Source organism: Semicossyphus pulcher, unplaced genomic scaffold (assembly GCF_022749685.1).
Source record: "Semicossyphus pulcher isolate SPU_LCO1_2020_fin unplaced genomic scaffold, fSemPul1.0.p SCAF_12, whole genome shotgun sequence".
Classification (NCBI taxonomy): domain Eukaryota; kingdom Metazoa; phylum Chordata; class Actinopteri; order Labriformes; family Labridae; genus Semicossyphus; species Semicossyphus pulcher.
This window is the reverse complement of record NW_027211626.1, coordinates 6,278,439-6,293,675: the sequence shown is the minus strand read 5'-3', so window position 1 is coordinate 6,293,675 and position 15,237 is coordinate 6,278,439. Positions and strand designations below refer to the sequence as shown.

The window sequence follows — 15,237 nt, the reverse complement described above, 5'->3', positions numbered from 1 at the left end:
CACTTCGTCTGAACTGGGATTCGAACCAGGAAGCTTCTAGCTGTGAGGCGATAGCGTTAACCAGTGCACCACCGTGCAGCCAGCGGTGGGAACAAGTACCTCCAAAAGTTCCTAGTACCCAAGGAAAGTTCTGGCAGTGGAAAGACAGCATATGCCATTTTGACATCATCACCCACCCTCCATCATGGTAACCGGATCCTCCACTCTGGGCCGAAGGATATTGGGTCCGAACACAGTCGCCAGATTCTGGACACTCATCTTATTCTCATTGGAGTGCGACTGAACCTCATCGAGAAACCTGAGCGGACAGAAAAAAGGAGAATCATTGAATTTATTTTTCTTTTTTATTCAGTAAGAGTGAAAGGAAGACTGAGTCATGATTCTGGCTGGTGTGTGGGCTCAGCTGATTATATTTATATGAATGCAGACCACAGAGGGAGAGAAGACATCCTATTATTCACACTCAGAGTTAATCACTGTGATGTCACTTCCCCTGTTGACGCGGATGTGGGTGTAATGAATGTTATTTGCCTTGTATGACAGGGTGTCAAATCCCCATTCAGCAAATAGCGACTGGCTGAATAGCGACAAGCAGAGGCTCATCAGTGAGCTTAACAAGAACTTACATACAGTCGGAGGAGACAGTGTTTACTCACTTGCAGATGTATTTAAGGAGGTTGTAGTTGACCTGAGGAAGAGATTTCACCTGTTTTCCGAGCTCTAAGATACCCTTAAACAAATAAAAAAAGACGTTTAATGCCATAGGAAGAGTTTGGAAAGAGAGCAGGAAAGTGTGAGGCAGACATGTAATTACCATTGCTTTATCCTTGGTGAGAAGCTGAGCACAAGAGAGAAACTGTGTGTATTTGGAGAATGGGATTATAGGCTCTGGCAGCTCCCGTATGTACAGCTTTAACAGCGACGCCACTGTGTGGACATCTGTGGTACTGTTAGAGACACAGAGTGGACATTAGAATACTACCCTGCATTGATTACAGCTGGTTATGTAGATGTAGATTAATTGCCCCTTTCTGCTGTGTCACCTGTCAAACACTGGCTTCTCGCCTCGGTCAAACGCATCCTGCAGCTCTCGGACGTGATTGGTCTGTCCGGGGGATCTGAAAAGGCCCTCCTCCTCGAGCCCGTGTTCCCGTATGAAGCACACGCACTGTTCGACGAGCACTGGGACCGGTCGCTGAGGGCCACACTGAGCCTCGTACAACATGGTCTCCTCTAGGTGTTGCCCGAAGACACCTGCAGAACAACATGAAGAATGAACACCACTGATCAGGCCATTTATAGTTGTTAATGTTTCCTTCTCCTTCCTCCTCTTTTGGGGACTTTTTAGCTTTATTTTTAGGACAGCTGAAGAGTGACAGGAAATAAGGGGAGTAGAGAGTGGGTGGTGACACGCACCAAATGATCGGCAGACCGGGACTAAAGCCTACGATCAGTGCATCGAGGACTGTAGCCTCTGTATATGAGGCGCCTGCTCTACCAAGTGAGCTAAACCAGCAGCCCTTAAACCCGCTCTTTTACATGCTAATAATTAAATTGTTCCAATACCAATAACAGCATTGTAAATGCCTACAATACAATGTGGTATTGGCGAGTACGCCAGTCAGTGCACCAATGTGAAAGCATAATTTATCAGCCCCCCAAAAGCAACTTGTGTCTTCCTTTCCAAAGCAGTAGCCTACACAGCAAATATATATTACGGATGCCACTAGCAACTACTGTTTTTGATCATAGAGATATGGTTTCAGGTAAATGATCTTGTGAGGACAGCAAACAACTGCGTGATGCTACCGTAGAGTGTAATGTTAGTTAAAGCTTGCAAGATGTCTGTGTGTTCCTAAAAACGAGTATAATTTTTAGGACAGGTGCTAGTTAAAGGCCGACACTCAAGTCTAGGTATCATAATCTGAACCAGGAAGGAAAAAATAGCAACAGAACATCTTTAATTTATTATCTTAATTACGGTAAACATCAACATTTGTGTATTGGTAAGACTCACACCTCCTCCGAGTGGAGCCCAAATGACCCTGCGTATCGCTCTGACCCACTCCTCCATGTCGCTCTGAGAGCTGGCCATCAGCAGGTAAGATTCGTGGCTTACACCAGTTCGATCTTTTTCTCCAGTTGCCCCTAAAAACAAACACATATTTCATTACACTCTGGATCAATGGAACAAAATGACAAAGACTTTTTATACCCAGTGTACTTAAAATATACATAAAACAGACTTTTATAGAACATAATCTGTAAAGAAGTCGGTTCTACCAACCAGCGTATTCCATAACCCTATTAGCTCCAGCACCCCTGTAAAGTACAAAGACACAGCCACGCAGCTCTGCCTCTGCTTCCTCTGGCTGCACGCAGCGTGAAACCAACCGGTTTGACATTTTAGTTTGACATTTCAGTTTATTTTGGTTTAGCTTTGATTGATCTGAAACTTTACCTTTTATGTGACTTTCACCTGCGTTTGAAGAGGTGGAAGCACTACTCAGTTACAGGTGGAGATAAAAGCATCAAAACTGCTAATCATAAAATGTTTTTACGTAAAGCAGTGATGAAAACCAAACCATTAAAACAATTCAAGGGGTTGCATATGCCTTTCTGCTTAGACTATGTAACAGTACCTGCATTTTTCACTGAGTCCTGCACAGTGGTGCAAGGTGTGTTGTGTGTGAGAGAACTGACCCAGAAAGAGTGGAGCTCCCTGTGGACACCAGCAACTGCACCAAGCCTTTCATTCAGTCTCTTTTTATCTTTCGGACATTTCTCTCTGAGCCTTTTCACAAACACACTTTATCTATGACAACAGACTAGACACCAAACCCCTGTTAAAGACGACACTGCTGTATTTGCAGGTTTTACCCCTGACAAAATGTAGAACAAATTGCATATAGTTTGCATGACTTGCATGATATGATTTCCTCAAATTACAGGCAGCCGTTTGTCTCCATTTAAATTGAAATTGGCTTTCAAAACTAATCTTTTCCCACGACGCTCAAGGTTAATTTTCATGTTACTGTGAAATACAATGAAAGAAGTAGCTGCTTGTGAGATGAGCAATAAAGACGTAGGTTTGGATGAGGAGAAAATTCTTGTCGCAGAACATTTTTCCATAATAATCAATCATTTTGAATAGTAATAAAATTGCAATATTGCAGCAATGCATTCTAAATGTGTCCTTAGTAAATGGGTTAAACGTGTGTAAACACTGGAAATTTCCTTTAGGAGAAGTGCCCACAAAAAGGCCATATATGGAGCGACGCCTACGAGCTAGTTCAGGCAGGCAACTAGAGCTGCACTGATGTCACACTTGACATGCATCACTCTCCACAATCCCCTGACAAACACTTCCTCCTAGTTTGACGAACTTTCCGGTCTCTACTTCTGCTCTGTCATTGCCACCGCTGCCCTGCACCAGTACTGTGCTCATACGTTCAGCCGCCACCACCACCCCAGCATCCACCTGCAGGCTCCATCTAGGGGGGATTAAGATATTATCTCATCACTCCTCAAATTACTGCATGTAAAATAAATCTGCGAGGAGTGACGAGGTCGGAGCCGAGACGCCAAACACAAGCTGCGCTCTGCTGCTGCAACATTTCAAACTGACTGAAAAATTAAAACACTATCCTCTACTTAACGATGCAGTATGCAGTACATGTGACCACGTCTGCTAATGATGCAGTGTGTTTTTTTCACCACTGTGGTGCTCTGCAGCAGCTGGTAAATGTGCTGACTTTCATGGACTTCTACACACAAGGCGTGTGTGAATACGTGTGTATTGTATGTGTGTGTGAAGGTAATGTCCAGGAGAGCAGGGACGGTGCTGCAGAGCACATACGACTTGCTAACGGTGTCAGAAATATGAAGTAGATAGGATGTTTTTTCTGTGCACAGCATTTTTATAGAATAGAAGCTTTTTTTTTGCAGGATCTCTGATAAAACACGGTTAGTTTATCTCGGTATCACCAACTATCCACTTCTGGAAAAGTGAAATTATACACATAGACCTTGTCAATCATGGATACACAGAAAGTAAGAGGTAAATACAGTATATCAGTGCGTTTCAACAGTTCTACCTGCTTTTAAATGGGCCTCATTTAGTGTGTTTTTACAATGAACCCAAGCTGAGGAAAATGTACTTTCCACCACCGTTAATGGAAACCTCATCCTCAGGATAAACTGTCAGGGTGTAAGTGAACCTGCTGCAGTAATGGCTCGTGTTAAACCAGCACAACTGAGGGAAAATTGGGGAAACAACTAAGCGGCGGCAGCCCTTAAGAAGAACAAATGCTGCAGGTGAATCTAGGATGATATGACATAACAGAGACACGTATATCACCACCATTACCGTGCAACTGTCTTACAAATCTTATCTGCACGCCTAGCCAAGTACAACTTCCAACTTCTTTCCTTCCATCCAGCAGGCCGTCTGATCTACGTGCTGTACATGCTGTCCCCACGCTGTCAAGATCAGAAATGAATGAGGTCCTTGTTTAACCCTCGGTTGCTCAGCGGTGACACTCACATCCTCTCTGTTTTTCTGCATATTTCATGTGTTACGGCCTGTGACTCATATGTAGCTGTGTTGATTTACTTCTGTTTTCCACTTGTGATACGACTCTGATTTACACAGAGAATATGACCAGCTGAATGTTCAGTATGATGACAGTTTAAAGCTAAAGATACTTTATGGCAGGTACCTGGTATCAGGGTGATGCTGTATTGTTCCTGGTTTGTGCATTGATGCTGCATGATTTGGGGTTTCTGACAAATCAAGGGTGTCAGGTGTAGCTGGGTGTCGCTCTTCGCCTGAGCCTGTAATAGACCCTTTTTTTTTACAGGATTGGTTTTTCTTTTTTTTTTCAGTAGTTTTATAGAACTTTACTAATTTATAGACAAAACAAACGTAAGACCTTTTTAGTCTGGCTTTTAACTGAATTTTACTTTATTTACTTTTTAGCATCTTAGTCTGTTTTAGTGATTCGTATGTATTCGTTTAGTGTGTTATTATCTTATTTCAGTCTTTTATTACTTAATTTTCGTACTCATTATTTGTTTATTTATTTGTTTTCTTATATTATTGTAGTTTATTTTTATGGATAACCTTTTAATGTTTTATTATCTTGTTTATGTTCACCATTTTATTCTATTTTGAGTCTTAACATTTTAATCGTACCTCCGGTCATGATAGCATTTCATCACTTTCGTCAGTTCCTGTTTTTATTGAGCTCTTTGTTTACATGCCTTATTTAGCCTTGTGCATGAATTGGGGGGGGTGGGGGTGGGGGGTACTGACTATACAAAATAAAGTTTGATTGATTGATCAGATTAGACGGTATCAAAAAGGAGGCTCATGTGAAACATAAAAGAGACATAGGGGGAGATCACATCTCCATTAGACAGTGTCAGAGTTTTGCACTTCCCTATATGCAGTGTCGTCAAGGTTTGAGGTTTTAAATAAGGCAGCAAAGTAAATCAGACAAGTCTGTGAATCATAACGTTTTGAAAGAAAGTAGATACTAAAACAGTGTAGGCGAGAAATAGGAAATGAAAAGTATTTTACGTGTTTTCCAAGTAAAGCAGAAACTGGATGTGGTCTATCAACTATTTGAAACTCGCTGAACAGAGGCAGAAAAAAATGCACAACCAGCTCAGAGGAATCACATGACGTGATATTTAAAGATCTACAAGAGCTTAAAAGTACAGAAAAGTGTTGCATGATAGGCAAAAGTATAAGCAGGTTATTTGTCATGTTAGAGTGAACAACACCAGAATACAGAAGGTCACAGGAACAAATGAAGGGCTGGATAGAAACCAACTGTCAGTATAATGAACCATTTCTCAGTTATAGGTTGGTTTATATTGTTTGAATAGTATAATTTGTTAGAGTGAGGATTAAATTTCTGTTTAATTTAGGGAATACTGCTGAAGTTTGTGCCATCCTGCGCAGCTTCTGTTGTCATGTGACCAATAGACAGGAAGAGAGTGTTTTTGTTGTGAAGCATTCTGTAAAAAAGTCTGCGTGAGTGCAGACTAAACGTGTGAAACATTGCCATGTCGTCACTCTAGTGTGGCTATGATAATAACCAAGTCTGGAGAAAGATGAGACTAAAGATAGCCACTACAGAAAGGTATTGCTCAAAGTATTATTTATAAGGATGTCCTTCCTTTCTTATGTTACACTTGTTGTGTTGTGAGAATTATTGTGTACCGCTTGTGTTCCTTTCCGTGTGATCGTGGTCTTTAGGTAAATAAATTATGAAACGAAAGACAGGGGTTTCTTTTTGGCACTCAGCACTAAACAGACGGTTCAGCATCACCTGAACAAGTCTCACTCACTCACTCACATCTTACATTACAGAGTTGTCACCATGCCAACTCACCTGGAACGATTTCAAACGGGTGGCGATTGGGCTCGTCCTGATTGGCAGGCAGCTCATTGACCTGACTGCCCTGAAGAGGAATACAACCCTGCAGGAGAGAGCAGAGGAAGGCGCGTGATAGGCTGAGAGACAGACTGACAGACGGGCAGGCAGGCAGGGAGATACGAGGAAAACACCCTTATCAACAGTATTAAAGGGCCAAACAAGAAAATCAATTAGTGGTTCTGGACTTGGACGTGTAGTGCATGTGAAACACTATGGAGGCCTGAGTGCGCTGGGCTCCGGGCAGCCGTCCAACAAAGAGAGGTTATGATGATGGAGGGAGGGATGACTCAGGGAAACATCTCTTCATCTATTTATCCCCACGGCGCTTCCTCATGTACTCGCATTTCTGATCTTCACAACATAGAGAAGGTCAAAGGTCACATGCTAAGTGCTCACAGCCGAACCGCAGGGCAGCTAGTTACCACATTGTCAGAGAGTGTGTCAGGGCAACAACACACTGTGACTTTAATGGAAAGGGTGGAGGATAAAGAGGAGGGTTTTTGTGTCAGAGATGAATGGATATTTATGCAGCAAGAGTTTGACACCAACACTATAAAGGTAAGTGCAGGAATGCATTTCTACACCTGGTTTAAATTAACAGGAAGCTGTTTTCAGAGCAGTAAACGTAGCCACTCTGACGTTAGCCATCAGTTTATTAAGTCAGCATTTCAGCAGACGCCATCTTGGATTTTTTGGGAACCAGAAGTAAACATATTAAGACAACAGGGTGGATACACATTGTTCGGTCTCTCTCCTGGTTGACAAGCCGCCGTGGGAGCCACTTGTCAATCACAAGCAGCCACGCCCTTAAAAATGCCCTTCTTTGTCGTCAATTTTTCTCTAAATGGGAACCTTATTTGCAAAATAAACATCATGCTGGATTGAAGCAGACTTGAAACCAGCGATTGAGACCATAAACTCCATCGGACAGTGTTTACTAGGGAAATAAATTAATTAGTTTAATCAGATTTTGGCAATTTTCCCTTCTGGTTTCATACATCAGACTTCTTTTCCATGCTTCTCTCTGTATCAGAGCAACTGTAACGCCCGAATTTCCCCTCAGGGACGGATAAAGTATTTCTGATTCTGAAAGAAGAGGGATACCGGTGCTCACGGTAGCAAGGTGTTAAACTCCTGCTGTTGAAGGCTAAAAAGTAAACTGTGAGGGAGGCGAGCCACTGGGCTTTCTTCAGGCACACTCAGGCACCGAGTCAAGGATTTTGTTTAAAATGCGGCGACCGGTTTTGACCCTCATCGTGTCTTCCTCAGGGCGTGGCTATGTCTATGTAGAGCTTCTTATATTCAGTCTGTGGCGAGTACACAACCGACCAGAAAATATAGATCAGATATATTCATAAAACTTTTGCATCAGGCTTTGAGTTAGAATTAATCCAAACACACATCAGTGCAGCCTCCTGTGTGTGCCTTGTATGTGAATGTCTGTGTTTGTTATTTTGTGAAGGTCACCTGTGCCTTTGTTTCATCCTGGTCCTTGTAGAAATACAGAGCTTCAGTCCTCAGCACGAACCATCGCAGCTGCCAGTTTTTCATGATGCTCCGCTGCCTCTTCAGCCAGCCGGCCTTCAGAGCTTTCTCCTGGTCCAGAGGAGAGCAGGGCCTGGAGACGCGGGACAACTCCCCGAGCACCATGCTCTTGGACCGGGCTGCAGGGACACACGCAGACAGATAAAGTGAGTTTGCAGGACTAAGAGAAGCAGAATGGACACAGATATAAAGAAATAAAGACAGAATATATGTTATGTGGGGATTTTCTTTGATGCATGGTATCCTTAAAATTCATGGAGAGTGAATCCTGAATCATTATTCTCAGAAGTCTCCCTCAGGTACAGATAAGCCAGCAGGCTTGACCGTGCATCCAGATTCCCTATTTAGTAAATCTTGCAACGCCTGGCCTCCATTTTGCAGCAAATTCTTCCTGCTTTAAGATGCCATCCATCTATCTATCCCATTATACTTCATTAGCTGTTTCAGATATCAATGAGGGTATATACTTTTCTAATTGTCACCACTGTGCAGAGAGCAGCTTTTGCTTCGGATCAGGCCGTGTTATAGCTCCTACAGGCTGATTTCTAGCATGGATTTTATATTAGCATTGGTACGCCAAAGGTATAGAGTAAAAGCAGCGACAGTAGAGCAATCCCTAGGGAGTCATGGGGAGAGAGAAAGAGGGAGAGAGATAAACAGAAGCAGAGGGAGAGCAGAGAGAGAAATCAATGGCGTCTTTTTCTCCTGTTAATTGCATCTCGCTTTCTGCTGAGGACAGCAGGGAAGGTATCTGCAAGAGCCCGGGCTGAAATCTCTCTCCGGCTTCCTCCCAGCTCTCTCGGACTCCTAATTTCATTCCCTTTTCTGCGGGTCCTTTATTTGCAGAGTCACAATTGTCTGGAATACTAGAAATGAAACCACCTGAAGCAGCCGTTAATAAAACTGTGAGCTGACAGCAGAAGCAGGCAGAGCGGCGTCTATTAATACGGCAGACGTGGTGATGTCTTTTTTAAAAAGAGGCAGGAAATCTCAGAGAGGAACTGGTGTCAGTAAAGAACTATTTGTGTACAAGGTTTAAATGTAATTCGTGTCAGGAATTGACGTAACTCAACGTGCATAAATAACTACGTGAGAACATTTGTACCACGATAAAAAGTGCATCATATCTTATAAACAGGGACTTGTAAACACGTACGTAAGTTGTCGGTTGCCTGTTGAGAGACAAGTAAATATGGCTGTAAAATGTATTAAGAAGAGTTAAAAGAACAATATTTAAATTTCAATTGCAATGTAGTTTTAAGTAAAGCAGCAAAATACTCCTGTAAATACAACTACAGCGACTCTAATGTATTTAAGGACAGCACTTTTGTAACATTTCACCACCGAAGTTTAAAAAGTAAAAGTAGTCATTAATGAGGAAACTGGCTCAGTCACTGTTACTCATTGATGATGCATACTGTAGCAATTTCCTGTTATATTTGGTGGCAGTATTGATAATTTAAACAGTATTATTTACTTTTGAGTGGTTTAATCTGTTAAGATGCATCACATTTGTAGCTTTTTATAGTTTTTGTAAACACAAGCTTAACTTGTAAAATCACTGTACCTGACAAATGCAGTAAAAGTTTTCTCCACTGAAATGTAGCAAAAAGAAACTGGAAATACTCAACTAAACTACAAGTACTGTACCTTTAGATAGTACCCAAGTACATTAAAAACTTAATATGTACATTTCAACACAACTGGTCATAACTTTTAAATATAAAATACTGCAAATTATGATAAGAATGCAATATATTAGACTGTTTCATTTTATTAGGTCATTAGACAAACACAGTTGTAGGAGTAGACAGACAGACAGAGAAATAGAAAGACAGACAGAGAAATAGAGAGACAGACAGACAGACAGACAGACAAATAGAAAGACAGACAGACCAACAGAGAATGAAACATGAGACAGACCGGCAGATAGACAGAGAGATAGATAGATAGATAGATAGACAAACAAACAAACAGAGAGAGACATAGATAGAAAGAGACAGACAGATACATGGCACATCTGTCACATCTGACAACACCTGCTGCCCTTTACTAACATAATACATGAAAAATACATGAAAGTATTTTGTAATGATTAGGATCTAGAATAAATTGTAGTTTGCACCTACAGTTTTATAACAGGATCATATATAAATGCTTCATAATTCATTCTTCCGTCCTCACACTGACAAACCTTCAGTCACACAGATAATGGACAGAAGCCTCAAACACCACAACATCTTCCTGCCAGACTCCCCTCTCCTTCACCGCCTCAGGATTCTGGTTCTTATATCTGAGCTTGTGAGTGCAGCTCCAGCTCTTGTGATGCTGCGTGAATCTGGCCTGAATGACGCTGCATAAAAGGGTCAGAGGGAAGCGGAGCTGGGAATCTAATCAAAGGAGAATACCATTAAAGCAAATGAGAGATGGCAAGCGCACACGACGTGGCAAGCAAACCGAAGTGGCTGCTGCACTCTGAAGGAGAAAGACGAGCCATTTCTCCTTCCCATCATCTTTTATGGACTTTTACGGCAGGTCGAGAATAAGACAGCGACTGCCAGGAGAGAAAGGAGGCAGAACACACACGAATGTAGAGTTGTTGAAGCTGATATCGCTCTGTTATGTCCCTGTTATGTTATTCCTTCCTTTTTTTTACTCCTTTTTCTTAGGTTAATCACATCTTTCTCTCTGAAAAGGACGTGGCGCTTTTTAGATGTTCAGAGGAGTATTTAACTCTGCCACCACACATTCAAGCAGCTTTATTGATGGGATTATAAGACAATGACTCCGACATGCTGTAGAAAGAGTTGCATCGACTCAATATTCATGTGGAGAAACTGCGCTCTAAAAATCCAAACTGTTGGTATAAATGGGGGGAATCTTGCAGTCCTTTTTTGCAATATTTGCATTTATAATCATATATTGAATATAGTGTTTTTTTCTTAGTCACACCCGTGTAGTCCTATTCTAATCAAGTCTAACAATTACATGTAAATAATATGTTCTGCTATGCTTTTTTGCGTCCTTGATAAGAAGAACTTTTTAAATTTAAAGGAGCAAATCTAAGGGTGTCCCCTCATTTTAAAATCACATTCCATGCTTTTAACGTCTTCAACAAATATTAAGTTAAGACCCCAAAAACATCGCAACAATTTCTTTGATAGAAATAAAGACTAAGAATAGACAAAGACAATTCAATCTTTTTAAACCATTAACCAATCAGAGAACAGTTGAAGCATAGCAATAAGCCTCAGTTACGTCAAAGATTAGAGAGGCCATTTTCAGTCATTTCAATGTGCACTGTAGCATCACTGCAACAAATATCGTGGGACTATTGTGAGCCGACAAAACTAGTAGTGGGATTCAACAGCGTTCACCCCCGTCATCTCTGATGAGAGTGTCTGTTGGCATAAATTGCATTTTGTGTCATCGTTTTTTTCAACCACCTCCAAAACCTCTCTTCTTCCAACCGTTTTCTGTTAAACCTGCATCTCCCGATCGAAGCTCAACCGTACCTAGACACAACTCACGACCGACGATAACGAAACGACGTCACGCAGCCAGACGTCACTGTTTGTAGCTAGCCAACAAATCGTAAACACATAAAGCTTGTGGAGAATTTACGGTAATCTCTTGGCTTTCTGGGACGACAAGTGTTCTGGTTTCTGTCTGTAGTACGCTTGTAGTCCGAGTAACATTGACCAATCACGTATCAGCAGGCTGCGGCGCATGCACGAAGAACGTATCCCGCCGTAATGACATCCCGGCTCCCATCAGCGGCTATCTGACAATGATTTAGTCTACATGCTAACAGATAACAATCTGATCTACATCTAAAATACAACTTGAGATAAATTTCCTTGACGACTTCCTCGAATGCATCAGAAACGATCGATCCGACCTCCGCTCAACAAACGAGCATTTTAAAAGTAGTTTTCTCCTCTTGAGGACAGACCTGACAAAACTTCAGTTTTACTTTTTACTAATCTGCATCATGATGTTGAAATTTCAGCACAGGTAAGACCTGTTAATTAAAGTCAATCACAAGAAAAACTGGTTATTTTTCTGTAAACAGAGCAGCACACGGAATAGGAAGTGTTTATCCTAAATGCCAGCTACATGCCCCGGCATGTTCACAGGTGTCTCCAGAGGCTATATCGTCGTCAGACTACAGCCGATGGACTCCGAGGTTGAATTTATGGTAAATTTAAGACAATTTATGACCTAAATTTCCCTGATTTTAATTTAAGACCTTTTAAGAATTTTGCAGGAGCCGCGGGAACCTTGTGTCCTTGTACTCCCCCTGATGTGCGTATGATAGTTTGCTTGAGCATTTATATGTGGGTGTTTTTATGTTGTTGTTCAAAATATGTCCATAAAAATTATAACAAAAAAAAAGTGAAATTAATTGAGAGTGATCATAAATTCTCTTTTATCTCCTGTCAGGGTGTAAGCGCCTCTGTGGATGCTCCAGTACGACTCTGTCTCCTTGCAGTTGGTAGCTGTCACAGCTCCCCAAAGCCACCTGTGTGTCTCTTATCCACCAAGAGCCCGGCAAGTATTTATACCCTGCATCATGATAATCTCAGTGCCAGCGCAGTAGCTCCTGTGATTTACAGCTTCCTTATCCATCTTCACACAGTCATGTGAGAGGCATGCGCGTGTGGTGTCCCGACATCAGCGGGCGCGAGTGGATTTTACCCGCGTTAGAGGAACTATGTTTGACAGTCAGCTGTTGCGATGTACAGGAGCAGAGAGAGCCCTGCATTCCTGTCGCCGACCTCTGATCTGTCCGTCACCTGCTCGCCCGGAGACTAACCCAATACAGCCTGAACAAATAGAGACGTAGTCATGTGCTCAGGTGTGAACGTGCCAGGATGTTGGAGGGAGGGTTATCCTTCCAGCAGCCATATTTACTACAACCATCAGCATCTCCACCAGGATCAAATCTACTAGGAATGAGGAGACAGGAGGGATTACATCACCCAGACACACATAATAAAGCCTGATCATGCACAAAAACTCAGGTCATTGTGAGTGATAATAGTCACTGGGCTGCAGATTGACACTGGTTTGCAGATTCGGCACTAACATGGCGCTGTCACACCTTTTTTAAGTGACTATCAATGAAAGCAATGACAGCAATATTGATGATGCATTATCACAAAGACAGCAGGACAGAAGGAGCTCTGCAAAAGAGGGAAAGAAAGAGAGGTGGACTGCAGAGAGGACAGAGAAGCAGGAGAGGGATGGAGCAGGAAGAGGGATGGAGAAAAAGGGGAGGAGGGACTGTGCTTACCCCGGCGTGCCTGTTTTATCTTTGGGCTCAGCATGGTTACCGTTGCTGTGCTGCTCCCTCTCACAGAGACATGACTGCATCCCTCTGTTCACACACTACTCCTCAGACACACTCACACTCGCCGCTGCTGCCTCGCCCTGCTACTCCTCATCCTCTCCGAGCATCTCACTGGCTTCCTCTTGGACACTGTCTCCGTCCGATCTCTCTGACACACACACACTCACACACACACACAGACACACTTGCAAGCACTTAACCACACACTCTCCTCTTCCTCCCCTCCTTCCTCTCGTCTCACTCCCCCCGCTCTGTCCCACTGGCCCGGCGTGCTGTTGTTCTCACATACCTCGAGCCCTGCCCACTCTCTCTCTCTCTCCCTCTCCTTTGCTCTCTGTCTCTCTGCCGCCTGCTGCACACTCTCAGTATCAATTTCTCACCGTCTATAAATATGTCTGGCAGTGTGTCCTCTGTCTTGTCACCCATTTCTTTACATCGGCCCCCCTCCCCTCGCTCCACAGCCTCCTCAAGCCCTCCAGCTGTTTGCTCGTGGAGATTTGATTATGGTCTTGTTTGTACCTGAAGTACAACCTCAGATCGATACACTTGTATAACTGACACCAATCGTACTATTTAACATTTGCAAGTCATTTAAATCTCTGTGCCTAAAATTGGTCGCAGATGTTTGATACATTTGAGTCGACGTGTTAAAAACTGACAAAAGCCGACTGTACGGCACTTATTTTCAGGATTCATCGTCTGAGGGGAAATGCCACACGACTCAGTCACTCCACAATCTGTACAGAGAAAGCCACAGCACTCAAGGGTGTGATGTTCTTGTTCCTGTTCTGCATGGTGGGCTTGTAGTGGATGTGATAAAGCAGATAAATGCTGCAGCTCAAGAGGCTGGAAGAGGCTGAAACACACTGCTATAGGCGAGGACCAGCGTCAGGGACTTTGATAACACAGTTGTTGCCAGTTACTTCGCAATAAAAGAAGTTGAACCAAAGCAAAGCACTGTTTTTAATATAAAGTACTTGTAACTTTGTTCTAACAAGTGCTATACAAATAAAGTTTATTATTATCATGTCATATTAAAGCTACCCAAGGGAGAATTCTAGTGTGGTTAACTTAAAGGGCCACGTTTGCTGATTTCCAACCTCAGTCCTGTCATGCGTTTAAAACAAAAGGGGAAAAGTAATGAAGCTACTTGAATCACTTAGCAAATATAAACATGGATGAACTACCAGCAAACTGCAGCAACATTAAGTTGGGCCCTGGGGCGACTGTCTTTCAATCGGAAGGTCGGAGGTGGTTCCCCAGCTCCCTCAGGCTACATGTCGAAGTGTTGGGCTCCCGCATAGCCAACGGGTATGAATGTGATATCTGATTGACAGTTGGGCACTTTACATAGCAGCCTCTGCCATCAGTAAGTGTGTGTGTGAATGGGTGAATGTGACATGTAGTGTAAAATCAGCTTTAAGTGGTCGCAAAGACTAGAAAAGCGCTATATAAGTGCAGTCAATTTACCATTTAAGTTAAACTACTTGTAGGTCACTGCTTCCTATCAGTGGAGAGAACGGACTGTGATTTCTCAAAACACAACCTGCTCAAGCTCGCACCAGTGACACAACACACGCACAAATATGGCTATAAAAAAGTTAGTGGTAGCATTACTTTGTAAATCTTTACACTTTCATGAGAACAGCTTTTACGCTGATCGACAGAGAAGAGTTATATGTGATAGGGAAATTGATATGTTAAAATGACAGACTTTATATTAGAGCTCAGACAGATATGAATATAAAGGTCGACACAACTTGACGCAATGACAATTCTTGTAAAACAAACTGAGCTTTACCTGCCAGTTCCTTCACTTTGTCGTTGGTCGGAGGAGTTGCGGATGGTTTCATGGCGGTGAACTTGTCTGCACACAGTCTGTCCTTC

The 15,237-nt window shown here is 42.6% G+C and overlaps 1 protein-coding gene across 3 annotated transcripts in view; it reads right to left on the bottom strand.

Moving 5' to 3' along the window:
* arhgap22a (Rho GTPase activating protein 22a) overlaps positions 1 to 15,237 on the bottom strand; it is an 18,307-nt gene extending 3,070 nt beyond the window's left edge. The window contains exons 1-8 of one of the 3 annotated variants that reach the window (XM_069658322.1): positions 15,152 to 15,237; positions 7,917 to 8,113; positions 6,405 to 6,492; positions 2,020 to 2,148; positions 1,044 to 1,254; positions 815 to 947; positions 657 to 730; positions 177 to 298 (exon numbers count right to left, since the gene is read on the bottom strand). In XM_069658322.1, the coding sequence (XP_069514423.1) occupies positions 177 to 298; positions 657 to 730; positions 815 to 947; positions 1,044 to 1,254; positions 2,020 to 2,148; positions 6,405 to 6,492; positions 7,917 to 8,113; positions 15,152 to 15,203 (1,006 nt within the window). In that variant the 5' untranslated portion in view covers positions 15,204 to 15,237. Of the gene's footprint in view, positions 1 to 176; positions 299 to 656; positions 948 to 1,043; positions 1,255 to 2,019; positions 2,149 to 6,404; positions 6,493 to 7,916; positions 8,114 to 13,293; positions 13,869 to 15,151 lie in introns of those variants that run through there. The other 2 variants (XM_069658323.1, XM_069658321.1) reach the window with 2 other exon arrangements.